Source organism: Oreochromis aureus, linkage group 9 (genome assembly GCF_013358895.1).
Source record: "Oreochromis aureus strain Israel breed Guangdong linkage group 9, ZZ_aureus, whole genome shotgun sequence".
NCBI classification, from domain to species: domain Eukaryota; kingdom Metazoa; phylum Chordata; class Actinopteri; order Cichliformes; family Cichlidae; genus Oreochromis; species Oreochromis aureus.
Genome location: NC_052950.1, coordinates 35558912 through 35583474, shown reverse-complemented (window position 1 = coordinate 35583474; position 24563 = coordinate 35558912). Strand labels below are relative to the sequence as shown.

The window sequence follows — 24563 nt, the reverse complement described above, 5'->3', positions numbered from 1 at the left end:
TAAAGTTAGTTTTCATTCTGTTTTTTTCTCGGCAGTGTTCACTTCCGGTTTTGTTTCCTTTCCATTCGTGCTTCCTCAACTTCCCCAACTTGAGCAGAAAGTCCACAACTCAGGTCAGCTGTTTTCTTTAAAAGTTATATTATTCTTAACAATCTCAACCGTGTCTAATCATTTTTATACCAACACAACTGCGACCTGAAAGGGGGCTGACACCACACCGCAGACGCCACCGTGACTTCTGCGCATGCGTCATAGTTAGAGTAACGGAAGCAGTACAGCGACGCTCATACAGCCTGACTGTCTGACCGACGCTGAATGAGAACGCACTGATTTCGACTTCAAAATGATGAAATTTCTGCCGAAACTTCTGCTACTGGTGTTGTTAGCCTTTCCGGCGACTCTCCTTATTAAAGGTAAGTCTGTAACGGCTCAAGATACGAAGAAAAGCGCAGCGATTTAGGAGAAAATGAAGTGTTAGCTATCGAGCTAAGTAGCTGCGGTGGGGAAAGGGGAAGGCCGCTCTCCATTAAGCGTGCTGGTTGAAGAGAAGCGTGTATATAAAAATGAAGGGATTCATCGTAAATGTGGGGCAATTAGAGGGATATCTCCATGGTGGATTTCGTTTTCGCAAATGCCTCTTGTTGTTTCGTGTAACTTAGTGTAAGGTAGCTCACGTGAAGGTACTTTAAACGCCTGGTTAGACTGACGTGTCCTTACTGTTAGCAGGGAAGCTAAGAGGCTCAGTTAACGTGCTGCTTTATTTCAGCTCCTTTATTTCTTCTCTGTGTAAACGGAGCCTCGGAGTTACCACACATAATATGATGTAATCATCAAAACTTGTGAAAGTTGCTGAAAAACTGGGTAAAGTTACTTTTGTTGCTACGCTAGCTTACTTAGCTTAACCCCGCAGAACTGAATCACAGTGACTGTTACTTCAAATGCCCGCTTAATTAATGTAAGTAGATCATTAAGTCTGTAAGAGTATGGCTTATTTACTCAATTGGTCTGCACACTGTGCAGCTGAACGGGTGTTTGAAGCCGATTAAGTTATCTGGATTGTATCCTGTTGGCTGTGATTGTAAGCTGTGGGTTAGTTCGGCGTTTACATGACGAAACGGACGTGTTGGCTTCCTATTTCTTTTAAGCAACACTGTTTTTACATCAGGCGCCTGTAGGGATACGCTTTTAGAGAGCTTAACAATAGCAGTTTTATATTAGGGTATTGATATTTGTAATCATAAAGTCTAACCAAGAACTTGGTATTGTGTGGATATTATGCATATCATTATTACCACGGTTAATAATGTTGTAATAAGTTTCATTTTAATGCGTTCCTTAATCCCTGGCCTTGTGTATATGCAGACAGAGTGAGCGGAAGTAGTGGGACTAACCTGACTGTGTTATTGGGTCGCTGTCATGAGTCATAAAACTAGGCAGTATGGTGGTGCATTGGTTATCATGGTTGCAAAAACAGCAAGAAGGTTCTGAGTTGGAGCATCCTGGATGGAGAAGTCCGCAGCCCAAATAGATGCATGTCAGGCAAATGTGTGACTCTAAAATGATCTTGTGTGGGTTAGTGTCTGACTCTGTTAGCTGGGGTATGCTGCCTTCATTTGGATAAGCATTTAAACAAGTGGATAGCTGCACCCTAATTGACAGGGTGTGACTGCACTGATGAGCTGAACAAAGGTATTTGCTTTCACGCAGAACGAAATGTTAAATGTTCAAAAATGTTTGCATGCTAGTGTTATTCGTCAGTTTTCTTAACTCTTTATCCAGTTCAGCGCGGGCTCCATCCACACTGAACTGGACAACTATTCCAGCTGTCATGGGGCGAAAGGTGTGGTGCAGCCTAGGTTATGCTCTCCATTGTCATCTCTCTGTGCAACGCAAGCCCAAACTGACGTCACAACTGCTGGCATGTGCCACACTTTGGCATCATTTCAGTTTTTCATGCTTCTCTTAACTGTTGTAATGTGCCATGTGCAGCCAGCTGAGTGGAAGACGAAACTGTTTTGTTTTTGTTTTGTTTTTTTAAAACAAAGTTTTTAGTTGTATATCAATACCAGAGTTCAAAGGTTCCCTGATTACAGCAGATGTTGAAACTTCTACACTTACACCAGCACTGATGCAGACCAGTTCAGGAGAGAACTGTGGCGAGTACCGTGTGCCTTCACGTTCCATGTAAACGATGACTGAAATCTGGTGACGTTACAGTTTGTGCATGATACAACCAGTGAACCAGTGTGGTGACCATAAATGCCAGTAAGGTTTAAATACATGTGTCTCGCCACCATTTAGTTCTAGAACTAAAGATGGCTCTTGGGTGAGAAGTGAAGTTCAGTTGCCTTCTTCACTTGATTTAGATCTGAGATGATGGCCGTCTTGGAAATTATATAACTGTTTTTGTTTGTTTAATAAATATTTACATGGATGGCTTCAGAGAGGCAAACATGGAGACTTTGATGCGTGTAGCTACCTTTGAAAGCTTGTGTGATGTTACCTTAACAAAAGCTATCATCCCAAGCTTTAAACCACCAAAAGTAGACTTTGTAATTTCCAGGTTTTTAGGTTGTAGTGAATGCTGCAGCTCGGTGTTTAGCTTGGTCTGGATCTGTTCTCCAGGCTTCGCTTGGATTGTTCTTAAGCAGACCATGCAACAAGTTTGAGAACCATGTAGTCTTAGGTACCAGAAGAACATTTCATGGAGTACAAAGTCATATCTCTGTTGTGGTCAATTTTATGCTTGCATCCATTTTTCCAACCATCATGGAGCTCATTGGTGAACTGAAGATGTGCTTTAAATATCAGACCTCTGGGGGTTTGAACCATTGTGCTTTGTAAAAGTCCATTACATGAAATAAAGATTGTGTTTGTAGGCTTGGTAAAAAATTCCCTTACTTTCTGTCTGTCAGGACCAGTGGCAAATGCCCAGGATTTGACTGAGGATGAGGAGGCTGAGGCTGTGGATGAAGACGTGGTGGATGATGTGAACGAAGAGGATGATGAGGCAGAAGTGGAAGATGATGAGAACACAGAACTGGTAAGTGACGCAATTGGCTGTAGAAATGTGTTTCTGAAGGCTCATAGATGATGCAGGTTTTCGCTGTTTACTGTACCATGATGAACGTGAACCTGTTCTTCGTCCTGTTACCTAAACCTGTGCGCTTATCTAGACGGAAGAAAAAGAAGATGAAGAGGAGGAAGCGTTGGTTGGAGAGGTGAAGGCTTCCCCCAACGCTGACACAACCATCCTGTTTGTCAAAGGAGAAGGTGAATGTCTTTGTGTATCCGCCCTCTTGTTTTCATTCAGCAGTTTCTAGATTTTCCTAGATTGAAACCCCCGTTTGATTCATGTCATCCTTCCTCTAGACTTCCCAGCCAATGACATCGTTAAGTTCCTTCTTGGCTTCACTAACAAAGGGTCGGAGAACTTCATCGTAGAGTCTCTGGATGCTTCTTTCCGTTACCCACAGGTAAGAAAATGAGCTGTAACAAATCTTCATAGCTGTAACTTCATCTCTCTCTAAATCTGTCCTGTTCTCCCCTTTCAGGATTACCAGTTCTACATCCAGAACTTCACCGCTCTCCAGCTCGGCACCGTGGTTCCTCCCAGCAGACAGGCCACCTTTGAGTACTCCTTCATCCCTGCAGAGCCAATGGGTGGGCGGCCATTCGGACTCGTCATCAACCTCAACTACAAGGACAGCAGTGTAAGCATGACTGGTTTAAACTCTTCTAATGTCAGCGATGTAACAAATCAGATTCTGTGTGGAAATTTGGGACAATAAGTAGGAAAAAATCATCTGTAGCCATTATTTTTCACCATTGCGTTTGTTTCTTTATTTACATTTCTCATCCATTCTTTTCCCACCTACAGGGAAACGTTTTCCAGGATGCTGTGTTTAACCAGACTGTCACCATCACTGAGAGAGAGGATGGGCTTGATGGAGAGACGTAAGCATGCATATATACACACCCAGTCTGGCTTTCTTTTCCTCCCCCTTTGCCTGCATTTGTCCATAAACCCACCCTCTCTCTCTCTGCCAGGATCTTCATGTACGTCTTCCTGTCAGGTCTTGGGCTGCTCGTGGTTGTAGGCCTTCACCAGCTGCTGGAGTCCAGAAAGGTGCAGATACCATCAGATGAAACTGTTTTTGACGAAATGGGTAGTTGAGGGGAAAAATAAACACTTTGATGTTTTAGCTAGTGGGTTTTTTTTTTTTTTTTGGTTTTTTTTACATCAGCATCTGCAGGTGTTTGTCACAGACTTAAACTCTTTGGAGTTTTTGGCCAAAGCATGAGCTACATGAGGCTGAGTTGGTGTCGTTAGCAAAAAAAAACAACAGACGGCTCATTCTGTGTTTGTGTTTGTAGAGGAGGCGTCCAGCTCCAAAGGTAGAAACGGGAACTTCGAGCCACAACGACGTCGACCTGAGCTGGATCCCCACAGAAACACTGAACCAGATCAGTACGTACTCCTCACACACACCCTGTGATCTCATCAGCTCGCACACATGCTTCTTTTTTATGTACTTTATTATCTGCAGACACAGTACAAATCCAGTTGTTTATACACCACAAGTCTCAGATGAGATTGTTGTCAGCTTCATCCGAACACTCACTCTCAGAGCACCTTTTAAGTTTTTCTTCCTCACAGAATCAGCTGATTCACGCGTACAGGTGAATCTTTTGCAACATTGAAAACATTCACCAAAATTACATTTAATTCCTTTAATTAAACAAAACACTACACGAGCTTTAACCATTTAAATATGGAAGAACAGTAGCATGTTGGCTGTTTTAGAGTAAAGTAACACACGAGCACTGGACCACATGGACATCATGTGTTTGCAGTGAGCCACACGTTTCAGTGATATTTAAAATAGAACCTGATTATAGAATGAGGAAATTTCAGGTTTCAAACAGTGTTTGTACAGATGGTGTTTAATTTCATTTCTTAGTACATGCTTAGTTTAGGCAGTTGGACTACTTTTAGATTCATAGATTTCTCCAGGTTAAACGTCTTAGCTTTCATTACGGGTCCCTGCAACCTGCTTCCTGTGCAGCTCTTGAGGTTGGCAGACGTCTGTAGAGCTGCTGTTTCTCTCCGCACCCAAACATTTTCGAGTTTATTATATGAACAGGTTCAGGATATTTGCTGCTGGTGCTGCTCTGTTCTTTCTTCCTGCTTCACCTGCTGTTTCAGAATGATCTTAATCCTTGACTGAGCACGAGGATCACTCACCTTCTTTCTCCTCCTCTCTGCTTTCCTTGCTCTCATGTTTTCCTGCGTCTTCAGTGCAGAGTCGCAGAGGTGAGGTCTGCTGCATGTTGTGTGTTTGTGTGTCTGTAACAAAACTTTGGTCCTGATGTTGGAGTGTTTAGTGTTCTTCTCCCACTCCTGGTGCTCCAGATGTTCTGATCTGTTAATGAGCAACTGCAGAAAGTTAAACTAAACACAGTTAGTTTCCCATTGACATCACGTCACATTATTGGCATACATTCACCTGTTTTATGATCAGACCATCTGGTTCTTGGCATTCTTCCTTCCGTGTGAAAGTTGGTCTTCTTAGAGAGTGATGGTCACAGTAAGCAGGGTTGTGGTGCAGCTGTTTGGTTGGATGTTGGCTATAAAAATGATTTTCCTTCTTTCGTTTTTACTTAACCCAGCAAACTCCTCCAGTGTCTGGAAAACATGTGCAGCCTGGTTTGCACACAGCGTGGAGACGTTAGTGATCCCGTTGCTTGTTTTTATCATACCTGTGATATTTTCATTAAATACAGATGTTATAAAATCCTCTAAAGTCTTCAGTTACAACTTTCAATTATTTTTATACAAAAGGCAGTCAACCCAAGTCATCTGTCAGTCAAGTTGCAGGTGTAAAATAATGTTAGCCGCACATTACATGTGTGGTAATTTCCCCCTACACACTACTTGTAGGAAGAGAGTCAAAACCAAGTATCGCTGCCTGATGGTAGCAAAAATAACAAAGTAATTGAGCAGGACCATCTTTTTTTTTGCTTGCTTGAAGTTTTCTTTGGACCTTAAACAATAACTTAAAGGCAGTTTCTTTGGAATCACGTAATTCTTTCAAAATTCCTTAGTTTACTTGTCAAATGTAATAAAAAACTCAAACCTGTTAATGGAGTCTCCACTGTAAATAATACATGTGTGAGAAAGCTCCAAGCTTCAGTGAAATGTTTTTGGCAGACACATTTTTTTAGCATGTTCTGACTTCATGTTTGGCCTGATTCTGAGAACATAAAACCTGAAGGCGTGTGGCGTCACCACTTTGTTTTCAGAGGTAGTTTTTAAAAAACATTTAAAAAAAAAAAAAAAAATTAAAATTCACCTTCTTAACATCTTCTCCTTCTTCAGACAAAGCATCTCCCAAAAGATCTCCTCGCAAGAGGAACCAGAAACGCTCGGCCGGCTCAGACGAGTGACGGCTGACAAACGTCACTTCAACAAAAATTTCATCCACCCATCGAGGAAGAGGAGGAGGCGGGCTGAGAGCTCCACCGTGAGCACACTCTGCCCTCTGCTGAGGAACTTTAACCAGTGCCAAGCACAGCGATGGCTGGCTCAGCTTAAAAACTGTTGAACACACACACACACACACTGCAGCCCCTTTTGTTTGACGATTACTTTTTCTGACGCTGTCACAGAGAGAGAGAGAAGTGGGAAGGCTCATCCTCTAACAGGCATGTTGGGCGTTTATTGTTTTTGTTTTCTCTGAAGGTTGATGCTTTTCTTCAAAGATCAGATTCTTTTAAGCCTTAGTAAAACAACTGCTGACATTATCATTGTGAGACAGTATTGATTGTTGTTTGCCTCACACACTGGTGCAGGGCTGAAACGATCAGGATCATTTTTGTCTAATTCGACTCTTCTTCCAAGTTACTGGTTCAGAGTAGAAACACTGGTTAGTTGCAGCCCTGCTCTGATGTTGAGGAGCTCCAGTAACAGATGCAGTTTTTTGTTGTTTTTGACTTTTTTTTTGTATATTTTTTCTGTTCGTTGATTTTGTCTGCACATAATTTTTGGTTTTGTTGGGATTTTGTAGGTTTAATCTGCTTCCCTTCTGTCTGCTGTCCCTCTGTGTTTCGCCCTTTAGTCACAGTCACTCAGTTTCCCTTCTGCAGATACTCAGAGGTTTGTGGGGGGGTTGTGGTCTGATCCCGTCGGTCAGCTATCAGTGCCGTCCTTCTTAGACTGTAGCTGATGTTTTGAGCCAACGTTTCAATGTTCATGTTATATTTAGGGGGGGAAAGGGCCAAATCTTTGTCTAACAATGATGAAATATTGTTTTGATTTAGCACAGAAAAGAAACGGGCCGGAGTAATGCAGTGTGGCCAGTAGGAGGTGGTACGAGTAGATCTCCAGAAACTCACCAGGCATTAATCTCTAGTTTCTCCTTATATAATTGATTAACCGTGTATTTCAGCAGGCAGCTAATTATTGAGAGAGAATATGGAGATATTGATTATCTGCCTGATAAGACAGAGGGAGAAATGAGATCCAGCAGCTGCTGAGTTTCTTGTGCTACAGAGGCTGTGACAGGCTGCCCGCCATCATCACAGTCACTGTGACACAAACGTTCATACAGTGTGCTGCCTCAGTTTTACTTTACTGTAATATAGTGAAGAGCAGTCATGATCATGTTCCACAGGGTTTTTTGGCAACTAAATCAAATTTATGCAAAGCTTCAGTTTTACAGTGATGAACCTCCTCCGGCAGTTCTGTGATGTGCTGGACTTTTGAGCTTCTGAGCCAAATCATTTTTGCAGACGATGTGTTGCCGACTTTGTGCGTGAAGTTGATCCGTTTGTGGGTTTTTTGCTTGTCCTTCTACTTTTTGAGATTTTCAATTGCATTAAAATCCAGGGAGTTTCCCACCCATGATGCCGGGAGAGCGTCATGGGCTGGAAACGGTGACACGAAGCTCCATCATGTTAGAAAGTGTGCCAGTTGTTAGGTGGACAGACAGAAGCGGAGAAACGGATCAAAATGGATCTCTGATGAGGCAGGAACAGATCACCATCAATCAGCATTTGGCTCAGAAGCTGATATCCAGCACGTTTTGAGGAAGGGTGAACGCTGTAAACACAGAGTCTGCATGAATTTGATTTAGTTGGCAATAAATATGACCTTTTAAACTCATTTAGTTCTTATGATTTTTCTTCACCATATCATAGAGAAAATGTGCGAAAGACAAAATTAATGCCACTTAAATTTTTGGCCGGGATTCTTTCTCGACAAAGCTTCTGAGTTTTCTGTGCTGTGAAGCGTAAAGTCTGTTATTGTCAACAAAAATCGTCCAAGTCCTGTTTTTAGAACAGTTTTCATTTAGGAATCTGAAAAAGTTCATTAGACAGAAAATGTTTTGCTTATCCTTCTTTAAATCACGTGAAAAGTTTAACTTGGTCTCTGGGAGCCTCTGAGGGGAGTAACAATCATCCAGCAGGTTCATCGATAGCAAGAATAATCTAGCTACAGCCTTAAGCATTAAAATGCATGAAAGTGACTGTCTTTTCTCTTATTAACATGAGTATTTTAACATATGAGACGCAACTCATGGGGTTTTGTGAAATCAGATGTTATGGTTCTTCCGGCTCGCCCTGTGAAATATCTGCATCGTGATGTTACGTCAGACCTGCGAGTGGGGACCCGAGTGTCTCGTCAGGTGGACTCATCAGCACTGTCGCGCTCACTTTCAGGCTCTGGCTCAGAAGATGACGGGTAAAGACTCCTCATAAGAATTTAACAAGCTGAACGGTTTGGGTCCTCTCCACGTGTGCCTGTTTTCTACCTTTTCCGTTTGTACGTTTTTATTCACTTCTGGCTTCTCTCCTCAAGCAGCCTGTGCAGATCAGAAAAATGTTGAAGCACTGGTGTAAATACTGGCTGACTTATGCTGATTTCAGAGCAAACTTACCGAGCTAATTTATTCAAGACGAAGATTGGGATTAAAGGGGAGGGGGGTGGGGTTTGTATACTGTACCACTAGGGGGTATCAGATTCTGCAGGGCTTGAGCGTCAGATGAGGCTCCTGGTCTGCAGAGATGTCATTTCCTGTAAAGCTTTTTGTGGATATGGAAGTTGACAGCTGTTCACTGAGGCTCCCACATCCACAAGGAGCCAAGCTGACAGGTTTTTGTTATGTTTCTGTTTTTCTAAAATGACGGGGGGCTGTGATTCAGAGATCTGAGCTTGTTCTTTTATTTGCTTTTAAGTGTGCAGGAAATAAACTGAGGATTTGCTGTAGAGCTGCTGCTGCTGCTTTGTCGTTTTTATTAACAAAAAAGAATAAAGCGTAAGATTTTCTTCTCTCCATTAGTGCAGAAAAGTGAAGGATGAAGCCTGAAGGTTTCTACAGAGTTCAAAGGAAGCAGAAATGAGGTTTGGTAATAGTCAAAACAAAACCGGGTAGATGAAACAAGCAGGAAGAAATCTTACAGATGAGTGCAGGCAACGGTAAACCATACTACAGATTAATGCGAAGTAATTCACGTGTTTAATTTTAGTATATTTATTACAAAGTTTGTCAGTTACAGTTGGCGTATGAACGTTAAAGCTACAGAGGTTGCATGAGTACACTGCAAGCAGAATGAAACATACGCTCACCACAGTGTAAACGTGCGCGGTCCTTGGTGATGTCATTAACTGACTGAAAGGCCACCGCTGACTGTGCACTGGCTGGCCACTTCATTAGGCACTCCCGTTCAATTGCAACTGTCTAATCTGCCAATCACACGGCGACATGGCTCCAGTGGGTGGCGCTGAGGCACGATGAGTTGTTAAGATATAAACCTCAGAGAAGAAGAAAACGGCTTTTATTTTGAAAACTCACTCTCCTGCAGTTGGTAGGCTTTGCTAAATAGTGTTCCCAGCTCATCATGGCCTCGCCAGCCTGACTCCAGCGTTTTCCCTTCAGTCTTTGATCTTTTCTCCTGCACAGGTAACCAATCTCAAATCAAATCACTTTTATGGGTACGTCGCATTACTGGTACAGCATATGTGACTGAACACGTGATCAAGCTTGCGTTAGCCTTTGGCTAGTTATTTTAGCATGCTCATCAGCTGCTTTAGTTGCTGTGTGATAACACGAGGGATACGACTCCATACGACATGTGTACAAATAGATCCAATGATTTTTCAGAGGTGGTTTATGTGTTGTCCTTAGTGATTTAGTCTCATATGAAGGCTCATAGTGGGTGAAAGGTGGATGGTGTCCACATGTGATTGTTCCTCTCTTTGCTCTTTAAATGCTTTGCATCTTTTACTGATTTTTATGCTGATTTCTTTCCCCTTTTTTCCATATGAATTTACCTGGGATAGCTTCTGGACACTTATAGATCATTAGGACTAAAGTGTTTTTAACAGAAACCGCAACAGCAACATTTTATAGTTACATTATCTTCAGAGCTCCGTGTGTCTCCGGCCTACATACAGCTGAAGCCTGATTACAGCGTCTGGGCACCGAACAGCCTCAATTACAGATGAATATCCAACTGTGACAAACGTTGTTCTGTATACTGGGTCAAACGATGTGTCCAAACAACAGTCGGAGGTTCTGAAACGGGACTTTACTGGATCATTAAATACTGTAAACCAGGGGTAGGCAACCTTTCTGATGGCGAGTGCCATTTAAAATTTCCTCAGAAGTCAGTGTGCCATATGATTGCATTAGCAGTAAATTTAATAACGCTCTATATTAACAGTTACACATTATATAGAACCACTTTATAGAATTATATTTGTTTGCAAATGTTGGCAGCTATCAGCGAATAGTTATCAGCTATTTTGAAACAAAAAAAATACACTTTTTATTCATAACAAGAACTCCATAACAGCAAATGAACTGTACAACAGAAAATACAAATGCTATTTATGGTCTCCTCACAACAATGATAAGAAAAATAAACTGGGCCAATATGGTATGTTTGTTAATACAGAGACACACATGTTAATGTGATCTCTGGTCTCCCACTCAGAGACACAGGTCTCCCAGTGTCCAACATTCAGACAGCTACCTGAGGACACTCATGTGAGAGAAAATCTGCTCACACAGATATGTAGAGCCAAATACTGTCAATAAGGCCTCTGCAATGTTCTGAAGACAGTTAAACTTGTCAGGTAGTGATGTTCAGCAGGTGAAAATGCAAGCTCCATGAACATGCACAGCTGTGGATTCCAGCTGCTTCGATGTCGCATTAACTGGCATTAACTCAGCCAGTTAATGCGAGACAAATCTAGCTGCTCATTAAAGATTTCTGGTTTGATCAGAAAATAAAACATTGGTCCATACACCTGAAAGTCCCAAAATGCATTGTGTCTCGAGTCTATGGATGCATTTGGACCAAAGACCGCCCCCAGATATTAAAGCCATAAAGCCTTTGAATGAAAACAACGCTGTTGTGACAGTGATGTACACTGTCTTGTTGGTAAATGTATGATTTCTATTCATTTTACGTCAGATGAAAACTTTGGTTGTAAGCTTTAGATAATTATTTAATAACAGCCAGACATTTTAAATGAGAATAAGAAAGTATTTCTTTGTGCCCCCCTTTCTCTGTTAATGCCCTACCTGGCCCCCTGGCAAAACTTTGCTAGACCTGCACAGTTACCAGCTGTCAGCTACGTAGAAAAGGATCCTGGTGTTATTTGTCTCTCAGAAACAGTTCATAACTTCCCTTCAACTCATTCATGTCACCTAAAAGGTAAACCTGTTTCTCCATCAGCTGTTCAGCTCTGATGATTCAGTAAGGACATCTCCTGGTTTCATCTTCATGTTTCCCTCTCACCAGATAACCAAACCGATATCATGACCAGCAGCTTTACAGCTGTGGCTCCAGCAAACATCAGCTGATACTAGAAATTAATATTGAATACATTCTAACAACAGCTGACCAAGCTTAAACGTGCTGCTGTTGTTTAGTGCGACATCCGGCAGTTTCCTCTTTCTGGCGCAAAGTGGGCGATAAATAAACAAGAGAGAAAAGCCGATCAGCTGATCATTGATCAGTTTAATGATTGAAGTAGCAACAGGAGAGGGAGGGGAGAGAATGAGAGGAGAAGAAGATGCAGCTGTGCAGCAAAGACACAGAATAACTCCAGCTTTGTGTCTTTTTCCATCCTGGCTGAAGTACGGGACAAACTGTGTTCCTTCTCAGCTCAACACCAAACGCGTAATAATTTCTCTGAATGCAGGACGATTCCGTTTGTACCGGAGGGTTGGCAACTCTACTAACTAACCTTATGAATAAAATAAAGTTCACTATCAATAAAATCATAGCACCCGCCCAGCTGTATATAAATTCCGTCATGCTAGCTAGCACGCAGCACGAGTTATTGTAACTGACTGTAAAAAGTCAGAACAACGAAAATAAACTCCACCTAAACTTGGTTTATATCTGACCCAGATAGACTGCAGGTCATTAACTTCTTACCTGAAGTTCAGTTCACCTGACGCTCCGACCGGCGGCTGCCTCGGGTCTCTCCTCCTCCTGCCTCCCCTTCCTTCATCCACCTGCTGGCCTCCACCACTTGTTAATTTTACTGAATCTGTGGAAGCTCCGCCATAGCCACCACCAAACAACTGAGTTATTTTTACACACCGACCAGCGTCTGGTCAGTCCACCACCAAAAAAAATAAAATAATAATAATAATAATCGGGCCACCGAGCAAATGCCCTTATGCCCGATGGCCAGTCCAGCTATGGTCGTGCGTGCCATCAGTTAACCCTTCGCGTGCCAACGGTGGCACGTGCCTAGGGTTGCCGACCCCTGCTGTAAACTCTCTGAATGCACAGCGATAAAAAGAAACACAAAAATGGCAAGAAGCTGTTGTATTATTAACTGCAATAGCCGGTCGCATGATAGCAACGGGAAGCCGACGGGTAAAGAGATCGGATGTTATGGCATTACAAGAGAAATTGTTTAAGCCATGTTTTCGAAGTAACAAAGAGGGGACGGATGGCCTGGATCGCAGCCATTCGAAGACCAAATATAACGTCCCAGAACACTCCAGTTGGAGTGTTGGCTTTATTAAATGTTAGATCTTTAGCTGGGAAAACATTTTTAATTAATGATTTAATCACTGAGCACAGCCTTGATTTTATGTTTTTAACTGAAACTTGGTTGGACCAGAGTAACAGTGGAGCTGTTCTCATCGAGACGACCCCCCCTAACTACAGTTTTATCAGTGAGGCCAGGGTGAGGAGGAGAGGTTGCTGTCTTATTTAACGAATCATTTCAATGTAAGCAGCTATCTCCTGGAAGTTTTCAGTCTTTTGAACATGTGGCTTTACAGCTGAAGGCCCCATCCAGAGTTGTGTTTCTTAATGTTTACAGGCCTCCCAAATACTGCACAGACTTTTTTTTTAATGACCTCAGTGAACTGCTGTCTGTGATCTGTGTTGATTTCGACTGTGTAATTATTGTTGGGGATTTTAACATCCATGTGGACAACCCTCAGGACAAAGGGAGTAAAGACCCGAGTAACACTCTGGGCAACTTTGGGCTGACTCAGCATGTAACAGAGGCCACACATGATAGAGGACACTCTCTTAACCTACTGATCTCCAAGGGCCTGAGCATTTCAAAGGTTACTGTGTCTGATGTGGGCCTGTCTGATCATTACTGTGTTTTCTTTGAAAGTAAAATTTCAGCCCACACAAATATATCAACAGCTGTGATCACAAAACGGTGTATAACTGAACACAGTAGTGAGATCTTTAACCAGGTCTTCCCATTAACACCTGACCTGTCCAGAGGTTCAGTCAATGAGCTCGTCAATAGCTTCAATGCTAAAATGTTAAATGTAATGGACACTATTGCTCCCATTAAGCTGAAGGTTATCTCTGCAAGTCTCCATGGAGAAACTCCACACTGGTGAAAAAAGAGAGTGTAGGAAAGCTGAGCGCAGATGGAGAAAAACAAACCTCCAGGTTCATTATGACATCTATAAAGAGAAACTTCACAATTATAATTTACAACTGAGGAGTGCAAGGAGGTCCTACTTCTCTGACATCATCACCATCTGGTGCTCTCCAGACAGAACAAATAAAGTCAGACTGACGCAGCTGCAATTTGTTCTCCTGTCTAAATCATGGTCAAACGTGGTTTGAGAACATTTTATGTTGAGCGTTAATATGAATTGAGTTTTAACAGACGTCTTTTTCCTGTTATCAGGCAAAGCGTCCTCGGTGTGTTGAAATTAGCCTGTCCGATACCATGTGAGAACAATTAATGTAGCATTTTCTGTTGTAACCCACAAACTGAACGTAATGTACCAACACTCATCTTTCACTGTTTCACAAAAGTAAAACATCGCAGTAAAGCCCTACATTAGATCAAACTGAATTGCAAAATAAAGATGTGTTTGATGTCACAGGGGGACTGGCATTGGAAGAAGAGTCGGGCGGAGGAACAGCTCACCACTGCAGTTACAGGGTTCGTATGGGTGCTTTAAATTCTTGAAGGTGCTTGAATTTTTATGTAGTCTTGTCAAGGTTTGACAAGTGCTTGAATTTCAGATGTGGTGCTTAAAACAGCTTTGAACTATAACTGTTTTATTTACCACAAATAACTCTCTGATTGAATAGTTTTCTTATCAGATATAGAAATAAAATGAATTGCAAAGTCTAAAAGCAAAATTTCTCTGGCTGCCCAGACGGGTGCATGTCAGTCTGTTTCAGTGTGTGAACTTCAGGGAACTTGTGCTACCAAAGTTCAAAATTCAAAATGTGTTTATCATGAGCACCTACACATTAAACAACTTAAACAATATAAATGGCTTCAAGCTTACATTGAGGCCTGTGGGCCACTGTCAGCCACTGAGACAATAGACACATTTATATGTGACTTTAGTATATGGATATTTCATACTTTAAGGCTGCCTGTTTATTTAAGGGAGATAAACAATACATTATAATTGTACATAATAATAACACAGATGACAGTTTAAATAGATTTTAGATAGATGCTTGTGCATTCTTAAAGTCTTATATGTTGAATTGAACTGAGTATGTGATCTGTTTAAAGCCTCTCCCAGTCAGTGCGATTCTCCATGCCTGTCTTACTGTACATGATGTCATTAACACAAACACTTTAAAGGTAATGATTTAGGACTTGAACATTAATACAGACAGCAATGTAGTTAAACGTCTTACAGTTAGTTTAATTGGGAAGTAACTTAAAAAAAAATCAGTCTCCTATTTTTGTGTCATAAAGGAAAGAAGCATCAATATCTGAGAATACTTTTTCATTTGGACATACTGTTATTTTATGGTGTTTGGTGCAGTTTTCTTGTTTTGTGGAATTGTTTTGGGGTTTTTTGTTTGTTTGTTTTTTTTTTACAGGAGATGAATCTCTAACAAGTTGATTTGTTGACATTCCTTCATCTAAATTTTTAAGTAAAGTGTTTGGTTTGAGTTTTTATACTATACATATAAGGCCACCGTTTCTGTTGTTGGGTCTGTGTTTCCACAAGCCCCGCTAGTTTAGAGACTTATTCATCATGAAGAAAACAAGACAGTCAGCGATCGATCGATTTACTTGCAAGGGAAGCCTCGTCGGTGTCTACCACAAAATGACCCCAAATCCGGCTTCCGCTTGCTCCCTTTTATTGGGAAAACAGTTCACACAATACACATCACAGCAAAAGCACCGCCCACATGGTTCTAAGACGAGGCATTATGTGTGCATATGTGTAAACATCTGTATGCATGTGAGTGTGTGTGTGTGTGTGTGTGTGTGTGTGTTTGACTGAGTGTGTGAGAATGTGTCTCTCTCTGTGTGAGTGACTTCCAACTGCTTCTAACAGCATCCTTAGTCATAAAATGGCAATCTCCCCCACACCCAATATATGGTTCAATTCCTGTATTGGTTCACCATGCACAACACAGTGAAGCCATAAAAAGGCCATAAAAAGGGCAGGAAGCTTACCAAACAACAAACAGCCCTTCAGAAGGATGTGCTTGTGATAAAACACACCCCCCGAACCTCGAGAGGCTGGGGAGGGGGACAAAGGAATTCCTTTCATCACAGAGTTGAAACAATGTAGAGATGGTAAGCATAAAAATGACAACATTTAACAACTCACTTTAACATTTCCCTCCTGTTTTGTTATTTTTATGCTCCAAATTATTCCTGTGTAGTATATTCTCAGCCATGCACCACTTGCTTGACATTTTCAGCGCAGGCGTCATTTATACACAGGCTTCTGTCATGTCATTCACCTCCTATTGCAGCAAAACTTCACACTTAATTCATGTCAGCAGTTAACCTGTTTCTCATTGATCTCATACACAGTAAACTACAACTTGCAAGTAAACAACTGAATGTCAACAATCAAACAACAAGAATCAACTTTCTCAAAAATCATATGTCACTACAATTAGGGCTGTTCGATATAACGATATATATCGGATGACGATATAGAAACGTCTATCGTTTCATTTTACGCTATCGTTTGTTTCGTGGTGTCGCAAAATAAACTGTTTATGGCAATATTTTTTCATTATTTTGATGGTCACTGTAGTGGCTAAATTAATTTCCTAAAGTTCTCTCTTTCTCTTATATTTAATATAACCACACTACAGACGGACAAGCGCTTGTTTTTATGCGTTGTCGTTAGCAACAACGACGGTAAAACCACCTCGTGTCCGCTTGTTTATTTTCCACATAAACCTTTCACAATAAAGCTCAAGATCCTGTTGAGACTTTTAATAATAAACTGAATCACGTGAAAGATGCAGAGTATTTACGGATGAGAAGCAAAAAAGAGCCGCCAGGTGCTAAAAAATAAACCTTAGACTCAAACGTTAGAACAGGCTTTTCCCCGCAGCACGCTGTGTAATAAATACTCACAAAGAAAATGGCGGCCGTTACAACCTATGTCTAAAAATGTATCGTTTCATGCATCAGTTAAAACACTCGACTCCAGGTACGCGACGCCCAGCTGGAAACACTTCACGCAAGTCGAGCTGCCCGACATTCACAGAATTTACAGAAAATGTTACATTTTTGTGATTTATATCGTTATCGGATGATAGATGTCTTAATATCAGGATATGAGATTTTGGTCATATCGCACAGCCCTAACTACAATCCAACTGTATACAGACATAGGCATTCACACACATCAGTTGATTTTATTGTTTGTCCACGTGGCTTTCAGCTAACTTCAAAGCTGTAGCCTGGTCAACACTCCTTTTTATGACTCCTATCAACCCCCCAAAACTTCTCACTGTAGGCATCCTGTGGGGGTTAGAGTCAACTGGTGAATTATGTACATTTACAACACTTCTCCTGTCCTGTTGTCTCTGCAGAAAAAGATTTTTAGAAGGAAACTGGATCAAGCTGTTTTGATCTTCTTGGCTCAAAACCTCAACCAGCTATGTTCATGATGTAAATGTAGAGAAAAGGCTTCTCTGTTTACATCCCTTCTTGCAGAGGACAAAAGAATAGGTGACGTTGCACACATTCCATGGTAAATCTCCAACTTGGACTAATCCATTGCCCTTCATACACATAGGTAACTGGCCTGCTTCCAGTTTGTTTAGCTGTTCAGTGTCCTGCAGCGAGTCAGATACTTAGAGTCAGACTAGCAGGTCTGTCGTATCAGAGCAGTTCACCTTCCCGGCTCCTGGTGAATCAACCTTCCAGTCAGGTTCAGAGGAGTTGAAAATTTGGCAGTGTTCCAAGCACGTTTACTCCTGGGTGTGTTGCTAAGGCAACCAAACAAACTGTCTCGCTCTCAGTGATGCTATATGGCCACAGTCCAGAAGAATGTGTAGACAGTGGCATCACAAGCATAACCATTGGTCTCGTTGTTTATGGTAAATGGCCTGTATTTATATAGCGCTTTACATATTCAGTCATTCGCCCATTCACACACACATTCACACACTGGTGATGGTAAGCTACGTTGTAGCCACAGCCACCCTGGGGCGCACTGACAGAGGCGTTTATGTGAGCGGTTGTGTTCATCAACTGCCACCAGCAGTTGGTTGAAAACCCATGCGGGTACTGGGTGTGGTTGGCTCTGTCCCAGTGCGCTCCTGTCAACGCACTCAGGGCTAACAGGCTCATGAAGGTGCACAGCACATTCCTTAGCCATTCTAAATTGGGTTCTGGATCCGTTGGTTTCTTCACCAGGATTGAGACAAGAGGTCCTAGAGATATACTCCCCCCTTTGTACCGCTGGCCTTTTCACCATTACCCGGAGTCGGCCAGGAAGTGTGTTACCTTCTTGCAGTGCACTTGATGTATCCAAGTGTTTCTTCACTGCTTCACTGCTGTGGTCGTCGTCAGCAGCAGGTGATAGGGATCTTCCCGCCATGGATTGGACCAGCACTTCCTCTCCATGGCCTTTATCAGCATCCAATCTCCAGACTTCAGACTCTGCTCCTGCAGAGAAACAGAATCATCTGGCAGATCATTTGTTCTCATTACTTCTTTACTTTTAAACATTTTAAGCATCCAATCTGCTAATGTGTTCTCTCTTCTGCTTTTCTATCATCACTACAGAAGACTAGAACTCTAAATGCTCTACCATTTATAATCTCAAAGAGTCAGACCGTTCTCTGTTGGAGTAATCCTCATGTACATCTTAACTAATTCTATACAGTCTAACCATGTCCTGCCTAAGTCTTTTGATCTGAATAAGGTTCTAAGAATGCCATGTGTACATCTGTACAGTTTATGGGTTACTTCTTACCATAACTGCATTTGGTTTTCCGTTTTATTTCCTTGTCATTATAGGAGAGATGTGGGAAAGCAGGCCAAAACCTCAACACATTGAGGACATCAGCAAAAAACAGCCAACGCCAGCAAGCACAGATCCAGTTGTTGTCCCTTTGACCACTATGAAGCAGCCCAGAAGACGCCAGTGCATCGATAGTGGGAACAGAAGCTTTACCTGTGATCAGTGTGGAAAGTCTTTCACTCGGAGTAGCAGCTTGAAAGTACATCAGCTCATCCATACTGGAGTCAAAGCATTCAGCTGTGATCAGTGTGGAAAGTCTTTTAATCGACTTGGTCCCTTAAAAACTCATCAGGTCATTCATACTGGTATTAAGGCATTCAGCTGTGATCAGTGTGGAAAGTCTTTTGCTCTGAGTAGCAACTTAAAAAGACATCAGCTCATTCATGCTGGTGTCAAAGCATTCAGCTGTAAACTGTGTGGAAAGTCTTTTACTCTGAGTAGCAACTTAAAAGTACATCAGCTCATCCATGCTGGAGTCAAAGCATTCAGCTGTGATCAGTGTGGAAAGTCTTTTAATCGCCCTGATCACTTAAAAGCGCATCAGGTCATTCATACTGGTGCCAAGGCATTCAGCTGTGATCAATGTGGAAAGTCTTTTACTCAGAAAAGCGACTTAAAAACACATCAGCTCATCCACAGTGGAGTTAAAGAATTCAGCTGTAATCAGTGTGGAAAGTCTTTTACTCAGAAAAGGTACTTAAAAACACATCAGGTCATCCACAGTGGAGTTAAAGCATTTGTTTGTAGTCAGTGTGGAAAAGCTTTTACTCAGATTGGTAACTTAAAAAGACATCAAGTCATGCATGCTGGTGTTAAATCATTTGTTTGTGGTCAGTGTGGAAAAGCTTTTACTCAGATTGGCCACTTAAAAAGACATCAAGTCACCCATGCTGGAGTTAAATCATTTGTTTGTGGTCAGTGTGGAAAGGGTTTTACTCAGATTGGCCACATAAAAACACATCAGCTCATCCATGCTGGGGTCAAAGCATTCAGATGTGATCAGTGTGGAAAGTCCTTTACTCAGATTGGTCACTTAAAAAGACATCAATTCATCCACAGTGGAGTTAAAGCATTTGTTTGTGGTCAGTGTGGCAAAGCTTTTGCTCACAGTTACAGGTTAAAAGTACATCTACTCACCCACAGTGGAGTTAAACCTTTCAGTTGTGATCAGTGTGGAAAGTCATTTACTCTGATTGGTCACTTAAAAATGCATCTGCTCACCCACAGTGGAGTTAAACCATTTGTTTGTGGTCAGTGTGGAAAGGCTTTTGCTCACAGTTACAGGTTAAAAGTTCATGAGCTCATCCACCCAGGAGCTAAACATTTCAGCTGTGATCACTGTGGAAAGTCGTTTGCACGGCTTGGTTACTTAAAAGCACATCAGGTCATTCATACTGGTGTCAAGGCATTCAACTGTGATCAGTGTGGAAAGTCCTTTAATCAGAAAAGAGACTTGAAACAACATGAGCTAATCCACAGTGGAGTTAAAGCATTTGTTTGTGGTCAGTGTGGAAAGGCTTTTACTCAGAGTAGCGCCTTAAAACAGCATCAGCTCGTCCATACTGGAGTCAAGACATTCGGCTGTGATCAGTGTGGAAGGTTTTTCACTCGGAGTAGCAACTTAAAACAGCATCAGCTCATCCATACTAGAGTCAAGACATTCGGCTGTGATCAGTGTGGAAAGTCTTTCACTCGGAGTAGCAGCTTAAAACAACATCAGCTCATCCATACTGGAGTCAAGGCATTCGACTGTGCTCAGTGTGGAAAGTCTTTTGCTAGGTTTCATCATCTAAAAAATCATCAGCTCATCCACACTAAAGTTAATCCACTGAAATATGAGCAGTGTGAAGTCTTTGATCCATAACACAAACCTATTGAGTCATCAGCAAACCCAGAAAGTGTCCTGCTGTGACAAAAGTGGCAGACTAATAACTAAGGGACGATTCAGGGTCACTTGGTCCAGCCCTAACTATATGCTTTACCAAAAAGGAAAGTTTTAAGCCTAATCTTGAAAGTAGAGATAGTGTCTGTCTCCCGAATCCAAACTGGAAGTTGGTTCCACAGAAGAGGGGCCTGAAAACTGAAGGCTCTCCATATGAACACTTATCCTGTGAATTGTCTGTTTGTTACCTAAGCAACACTTTTTAGTATGATGTCCATATTAAAAGTAGCAGTGCTTAATTATGTAAGTATTCTAACATGAATTGCTTGTAATGAAAGATCTGAAGTGTAACAACTGGAAAAAGTGCTGTTGCTTTATTGTTACTGCAGTATGTATTTTTTCCACTGGAACCTCTCATCGTTGTAATGAGGTGGTGCTGTATGTGTTAGCCAACCGCCTGTTAGAGCTACACAGATTTTGAAATGTTCACAAAAGACATGGAAAAACACGCCTGTCTGAATCTGGCAGCCAGTGTGTAGAAAGATTTCCTTTGAACTGTTATTAATTTTGTATGTTTTCTAATTTTAGTCAAATCGTCCAATAAAAAGCAACAGAATTCTGCCAGAACCTCCTGATTCTTGTTTCATGAATTGCATTGCTATTTACTAAAAGTCTAAATTAAACTCACAATTAAAAGGCCACTGGTGCAACATGGGTTAGAAATCACGCATAACAAAGTGGATGTTACCTGCATCCACTTTGACCTGGATCTCCCAAGGCCCACACTGACATCCAGTATGTTGGGAATGTTGTCGAGCTTTCGAGAAAATTCCACTGCTATTAGTAGTAATATTTAAGCAATTATCATCAGCTGCAATTGCTGCCAAAGGACAACTCTCTTATCACTTTCCTGCGGCGAGACCTGCAGACACAGCCAGCTCAGAGTGTCTAGGAGTTTCAGGTCCTCCCTTTTGGAATCAGCTGTAGCTCATGTTTTGTGACCAGTCGCTTCTGGCTGACGAGGGATTTGAGGGAAAGCAATATGTTACGCCGAGGCACGGTCAGGGAAACATCAGACTTCACACTGTCTTAACTGAAGTAATTGCTTTATTGTCTCTTGCCAACATCATGCACATACAGACAGCAACTTCTCAAAATGGGCCCCCAATCCATTTCCTGCTCCCTTTAAATACTCTAAAGACCACGCCTTCTCAACTCAGACTGGCCTATAAAAGAGCTGCAATTGAGGCAGGCCACCTTTTTACTGGGAAAACAAGATGGCCACCACAGAGGTAACCTGCAAAACACTTTATTGCATGAATGCTTCCCAACATTACTCTCTTTAAAGATTGGAAGGCATGTTCACAGTCGTCATTCCACATCACTTTAGAAGTGTGTTTTCTCGTGAGATCTGTAAGAGGGGCTGCCAAGGTTGAGAAATGGGGAATAAACCTCCGAAACCAGCCAACCAAGCCCAGAAACGACCTCACTTGCTTCTTGGTTTTAGGTCTGGGAATTGTTTGTATAGCCTTTACCTTTTCAACTTGTGGCTTTATTTGTCCATGGCCAACAATGTAACCTAGATACTTCACTTCTTCTTGTGCCCAGGCACACTTGCTCACAATCAGAGTCAAATCAGCCTTCTGGATCTTTGCCATCACAACCTTTAGATGCTGCAGGTGCTCCTCCCAAGACTCACTGTATATCACCACATCATCCAGGTAGGCAGCTGCAAATTTGAAACAACCATTAAGGATAATATCCATCAACCTTTGAAAAGTTGCAGGTGCCCCATGAAGACCAAAGGGCAACACAGTGTACCTCGGCCATTTGACCTTAGAACTGAAGAAGCTTCTCGGATGAGAGGTGAAACGTCTTCAAGCAACTTAGAGAAGTCCAGACGCTTTTCTTTGCAAACTCCTTTGACTACGATGACCTGGATGACTGAGAACCTTCACAGACACAGTGTACTGAAATAAGCCCATTCCTGGAATTTGGAAGGCTGTGTATTCTTTACAGGATGGCTCTAAAGGCACTTGCCAGTAACCCTTACACAAATCTAAGGTTGTAATGTATCTAGCCTTTCCTAGTCTTTCCAGTAGCTCATCAATCTGTGGCATTGGATAAGAATCAAAACAGGAAATACTATTTAGCTTTCTCATGTCAGAACAAAATCGTAGTTGAGGGGAGTCTTTCTTTGGAACAAGTACAATGGGGTTTGACCATTCACTCCTTGATGTCTCAATCACTCCGAGTTCCAACATCATCTGAACCTCCTTCCTCAACGGTCCCATCATCCGTTCTGGTATCCTGTAAGGCTTAAGACGAACAGGTTTTGTCTTTCAAGATGATGTTGTGTGTTATGGCATCTGTTTGGCCCGGTGTGTCTGAGAACAAAGATGGAAAAGATTGCCTCACCTCATTCAACTGATGCCACTGATCTTCAGTCAGATGTTCAGGAGGGTCTTCAGATTTGGGCATGTCTCTGAATGGACTCATCTCAGCTTCTCCAACCTCCAAAATGCCACTGTCGTCAGGCTGAACATCTTGTACCATCAGGATTTGCTTCACACCTGGTTCTGGGGCCTTTCTTTCATGATACTCTTTTAACAAGTTTACATGTAGCAGTTGCTTTGATTTGTGTCTGTCTGGACAAATGACCTGATATGTCACTGGGCCGGTTTTTCTGGCCACAGTATAAGGTCCTTGCCACTTAGCCAGCAGCTTACTTGGTCCAGTAGGCAAAAGTACTAAAACTTTTTGACCAGTCTTTAGTTCTTTCTCACAGGCATGCTTGTCATACCATACCTTTTGCTTTTGCTGCATATGGTCTCTAACCTTTTCTCTGTATGTTTCCAGTTTGTCTCTCATCTGCAATATGTAGGAAACGATGTTGGTTGTCGAAGCCACTTCAGTAGACCCCAATGCCACTCCAGCCACCCAGTTCTCCTTCAGCATATCCAGAGGGCCTCTAACCTGCCTTCCATAGAGCAGCTCAAAAGGGGAGAAACCAGTTAAAGCCTGTGGCACTTCTCTGTATGCAAACAACAGAAAAGGCAACCATTTATCCCAATCTTTGCCAGTATCATCAATAAACTTTCTCAACATTTGCTTTAATGTACCATTAAATCGTTCCACCAAACCATCCGTTTCTGGATGATAGGGAGTAGTTCGAATACCTTTTACACCAAGTTGGTCATAAAGAGACTTTACCAAATCTGACATAAAACTGGTACCCTGATCTGTCAGGATCTCCTTTGGAATGCCAACTCTGGAAAAAAGGTCTACTAAGCATCGAACAATGTGTTTGACCTGCAGAGAACGCAGTGGATAAACATCCGGATATCTTGTGGCATAATCACAGATGACTAATGCATACTTATGACCACTACTGCTCTTAGGTAAAGGACCTATGATATCCATAGCTATTCTCTCATAAGGTACATCCATTATTGGTAATGTTTGCAACTGGGCTCGGTCTGAAAGTTTGGTGGGAGCCACTTTCTGATATTCATGACATGTTTTGCAGTAGTCAACCACATCTTTGTACAATCCTGGCCAGTAAAAACGTTGAGCAACATGATTATAAGTCTTTGCCTGTCCCAAATGTCCTGACCATGGTACAGTGTGGCCCAAATGCAGAATTACTGATCGGTACTCTTTTGGTACAACAAGTCTGGGTTTCTCCATGTCAGCTAGATACAGAAGTTTATCCTTTATTATGAAAGGTTCTCCAGTTACACTTTTAAGCCCTACAGCATTTTCTTTTCCGTCATCCACGCTGCATGCTTTCTTAAAGAGAGGTTTTAAAGATGGATCATTTTCCTGTCTTTCTCTAAAATTATTGGGAAGCTCCCACTGAAGATCAATAGGGGGAGACATTGGTAAGGTTGGTTCCAGAA

The 24563-nt window shown here is 41.9% G+C and overlaps 2 protein-coding genes across 3 annotated transcripts; both read left to right on the top strand.

Annotated features, from left to right (window-relative positions):
* The first annotated feature begins 247 nt into the window (after window positions 1–247).
* ssr1 (signal sequence receptor, alpha) lies at window positions 248–9273 on the top strand. The gene is made up of 9 exons (XM_031740825.2): window positions 248–413; window positions 2916–3043; window positions 3177–3273; window positions 3373–3476; window positions 3555–3713; window positions 3881–3957; window positions 4051–4129; window positions 4378–4471; window positions 6383–9273. The coding sequence occupies exons 1-9, from the start codon at window positions 344–346 to the stop codon at window positions 6448–6450; spliced, it is 876 nt and encodes a 291-aa protein (XP_031596685.1). The 5' UTR covers window positions 248–343; the 3' UTR covers window positions 6451–9273.
* A 431-nt stretch (window positions 9274–9704) lies between these two features.
* Window positions 9705–21288, top strand: LOC116321064 (gastrula zinc finger protein XlCGF57.1-like). 2 transcript variants are annotated; one of them, XM_039616960.1, is made up of 3 exons: window positions 9706–9965; window positions 14403–14461; window positions 18776–21288. In XM_039616960.1, exon 3 carries the CDS (start codon window positions 18781–18783, stop codon window positions 20641–20643), a length of 1863 nt encoding a protein of 620 aa, XP_039472894.1. In that variant the 5' UTR covers window positions 9706–9965; window positions 14403–14461; window positions 18776–18780; the 3' UTR covers window positions 20644–21288. The 2 variants fall into 2 exon arrangements, with proteins under 2 accessions (XP_039472895.1, XP_039472894.1); XM_039616961.1 differs by lacking the exon at window positions 14403–14461 and having other exon boundaries at window positions 9705–9965.
* Window positions 21289–24563: the final 3275 nt, after the last annotated feature.

Bases quoted from the DNA above. Each gene is read 5' to 3' on its own strand.
- LOC116321064 (XM_039616961.1), top strand. From the start codon at position 18,781: ATGTGGGAAAGCAGGCCAAAACCTCAACACATTGAGGACATCAGCAAA.
- ssr1 (XM_031740825.2), top strand. From the start codon at position 344: ATGATGAAATTTCTGCCGAAACTTCTGCTACTGGTGTTGTTAGCCTTT. The intron at 3,274-3,372 runs GTGAATGTCTTT...TCCTTCCTCTAG, and splicing joins CCTGTTTGTCAAAGGAGAAG to ACTTCCCAGCCAATGACATC. The intron at 4,472-6,382 runs GTACGTACTCCT...CTCCTTCTTCAG, and splicing joins AGAAACACTGAACCAGATCA to ACAAAGCATCTCCCAAAAGA.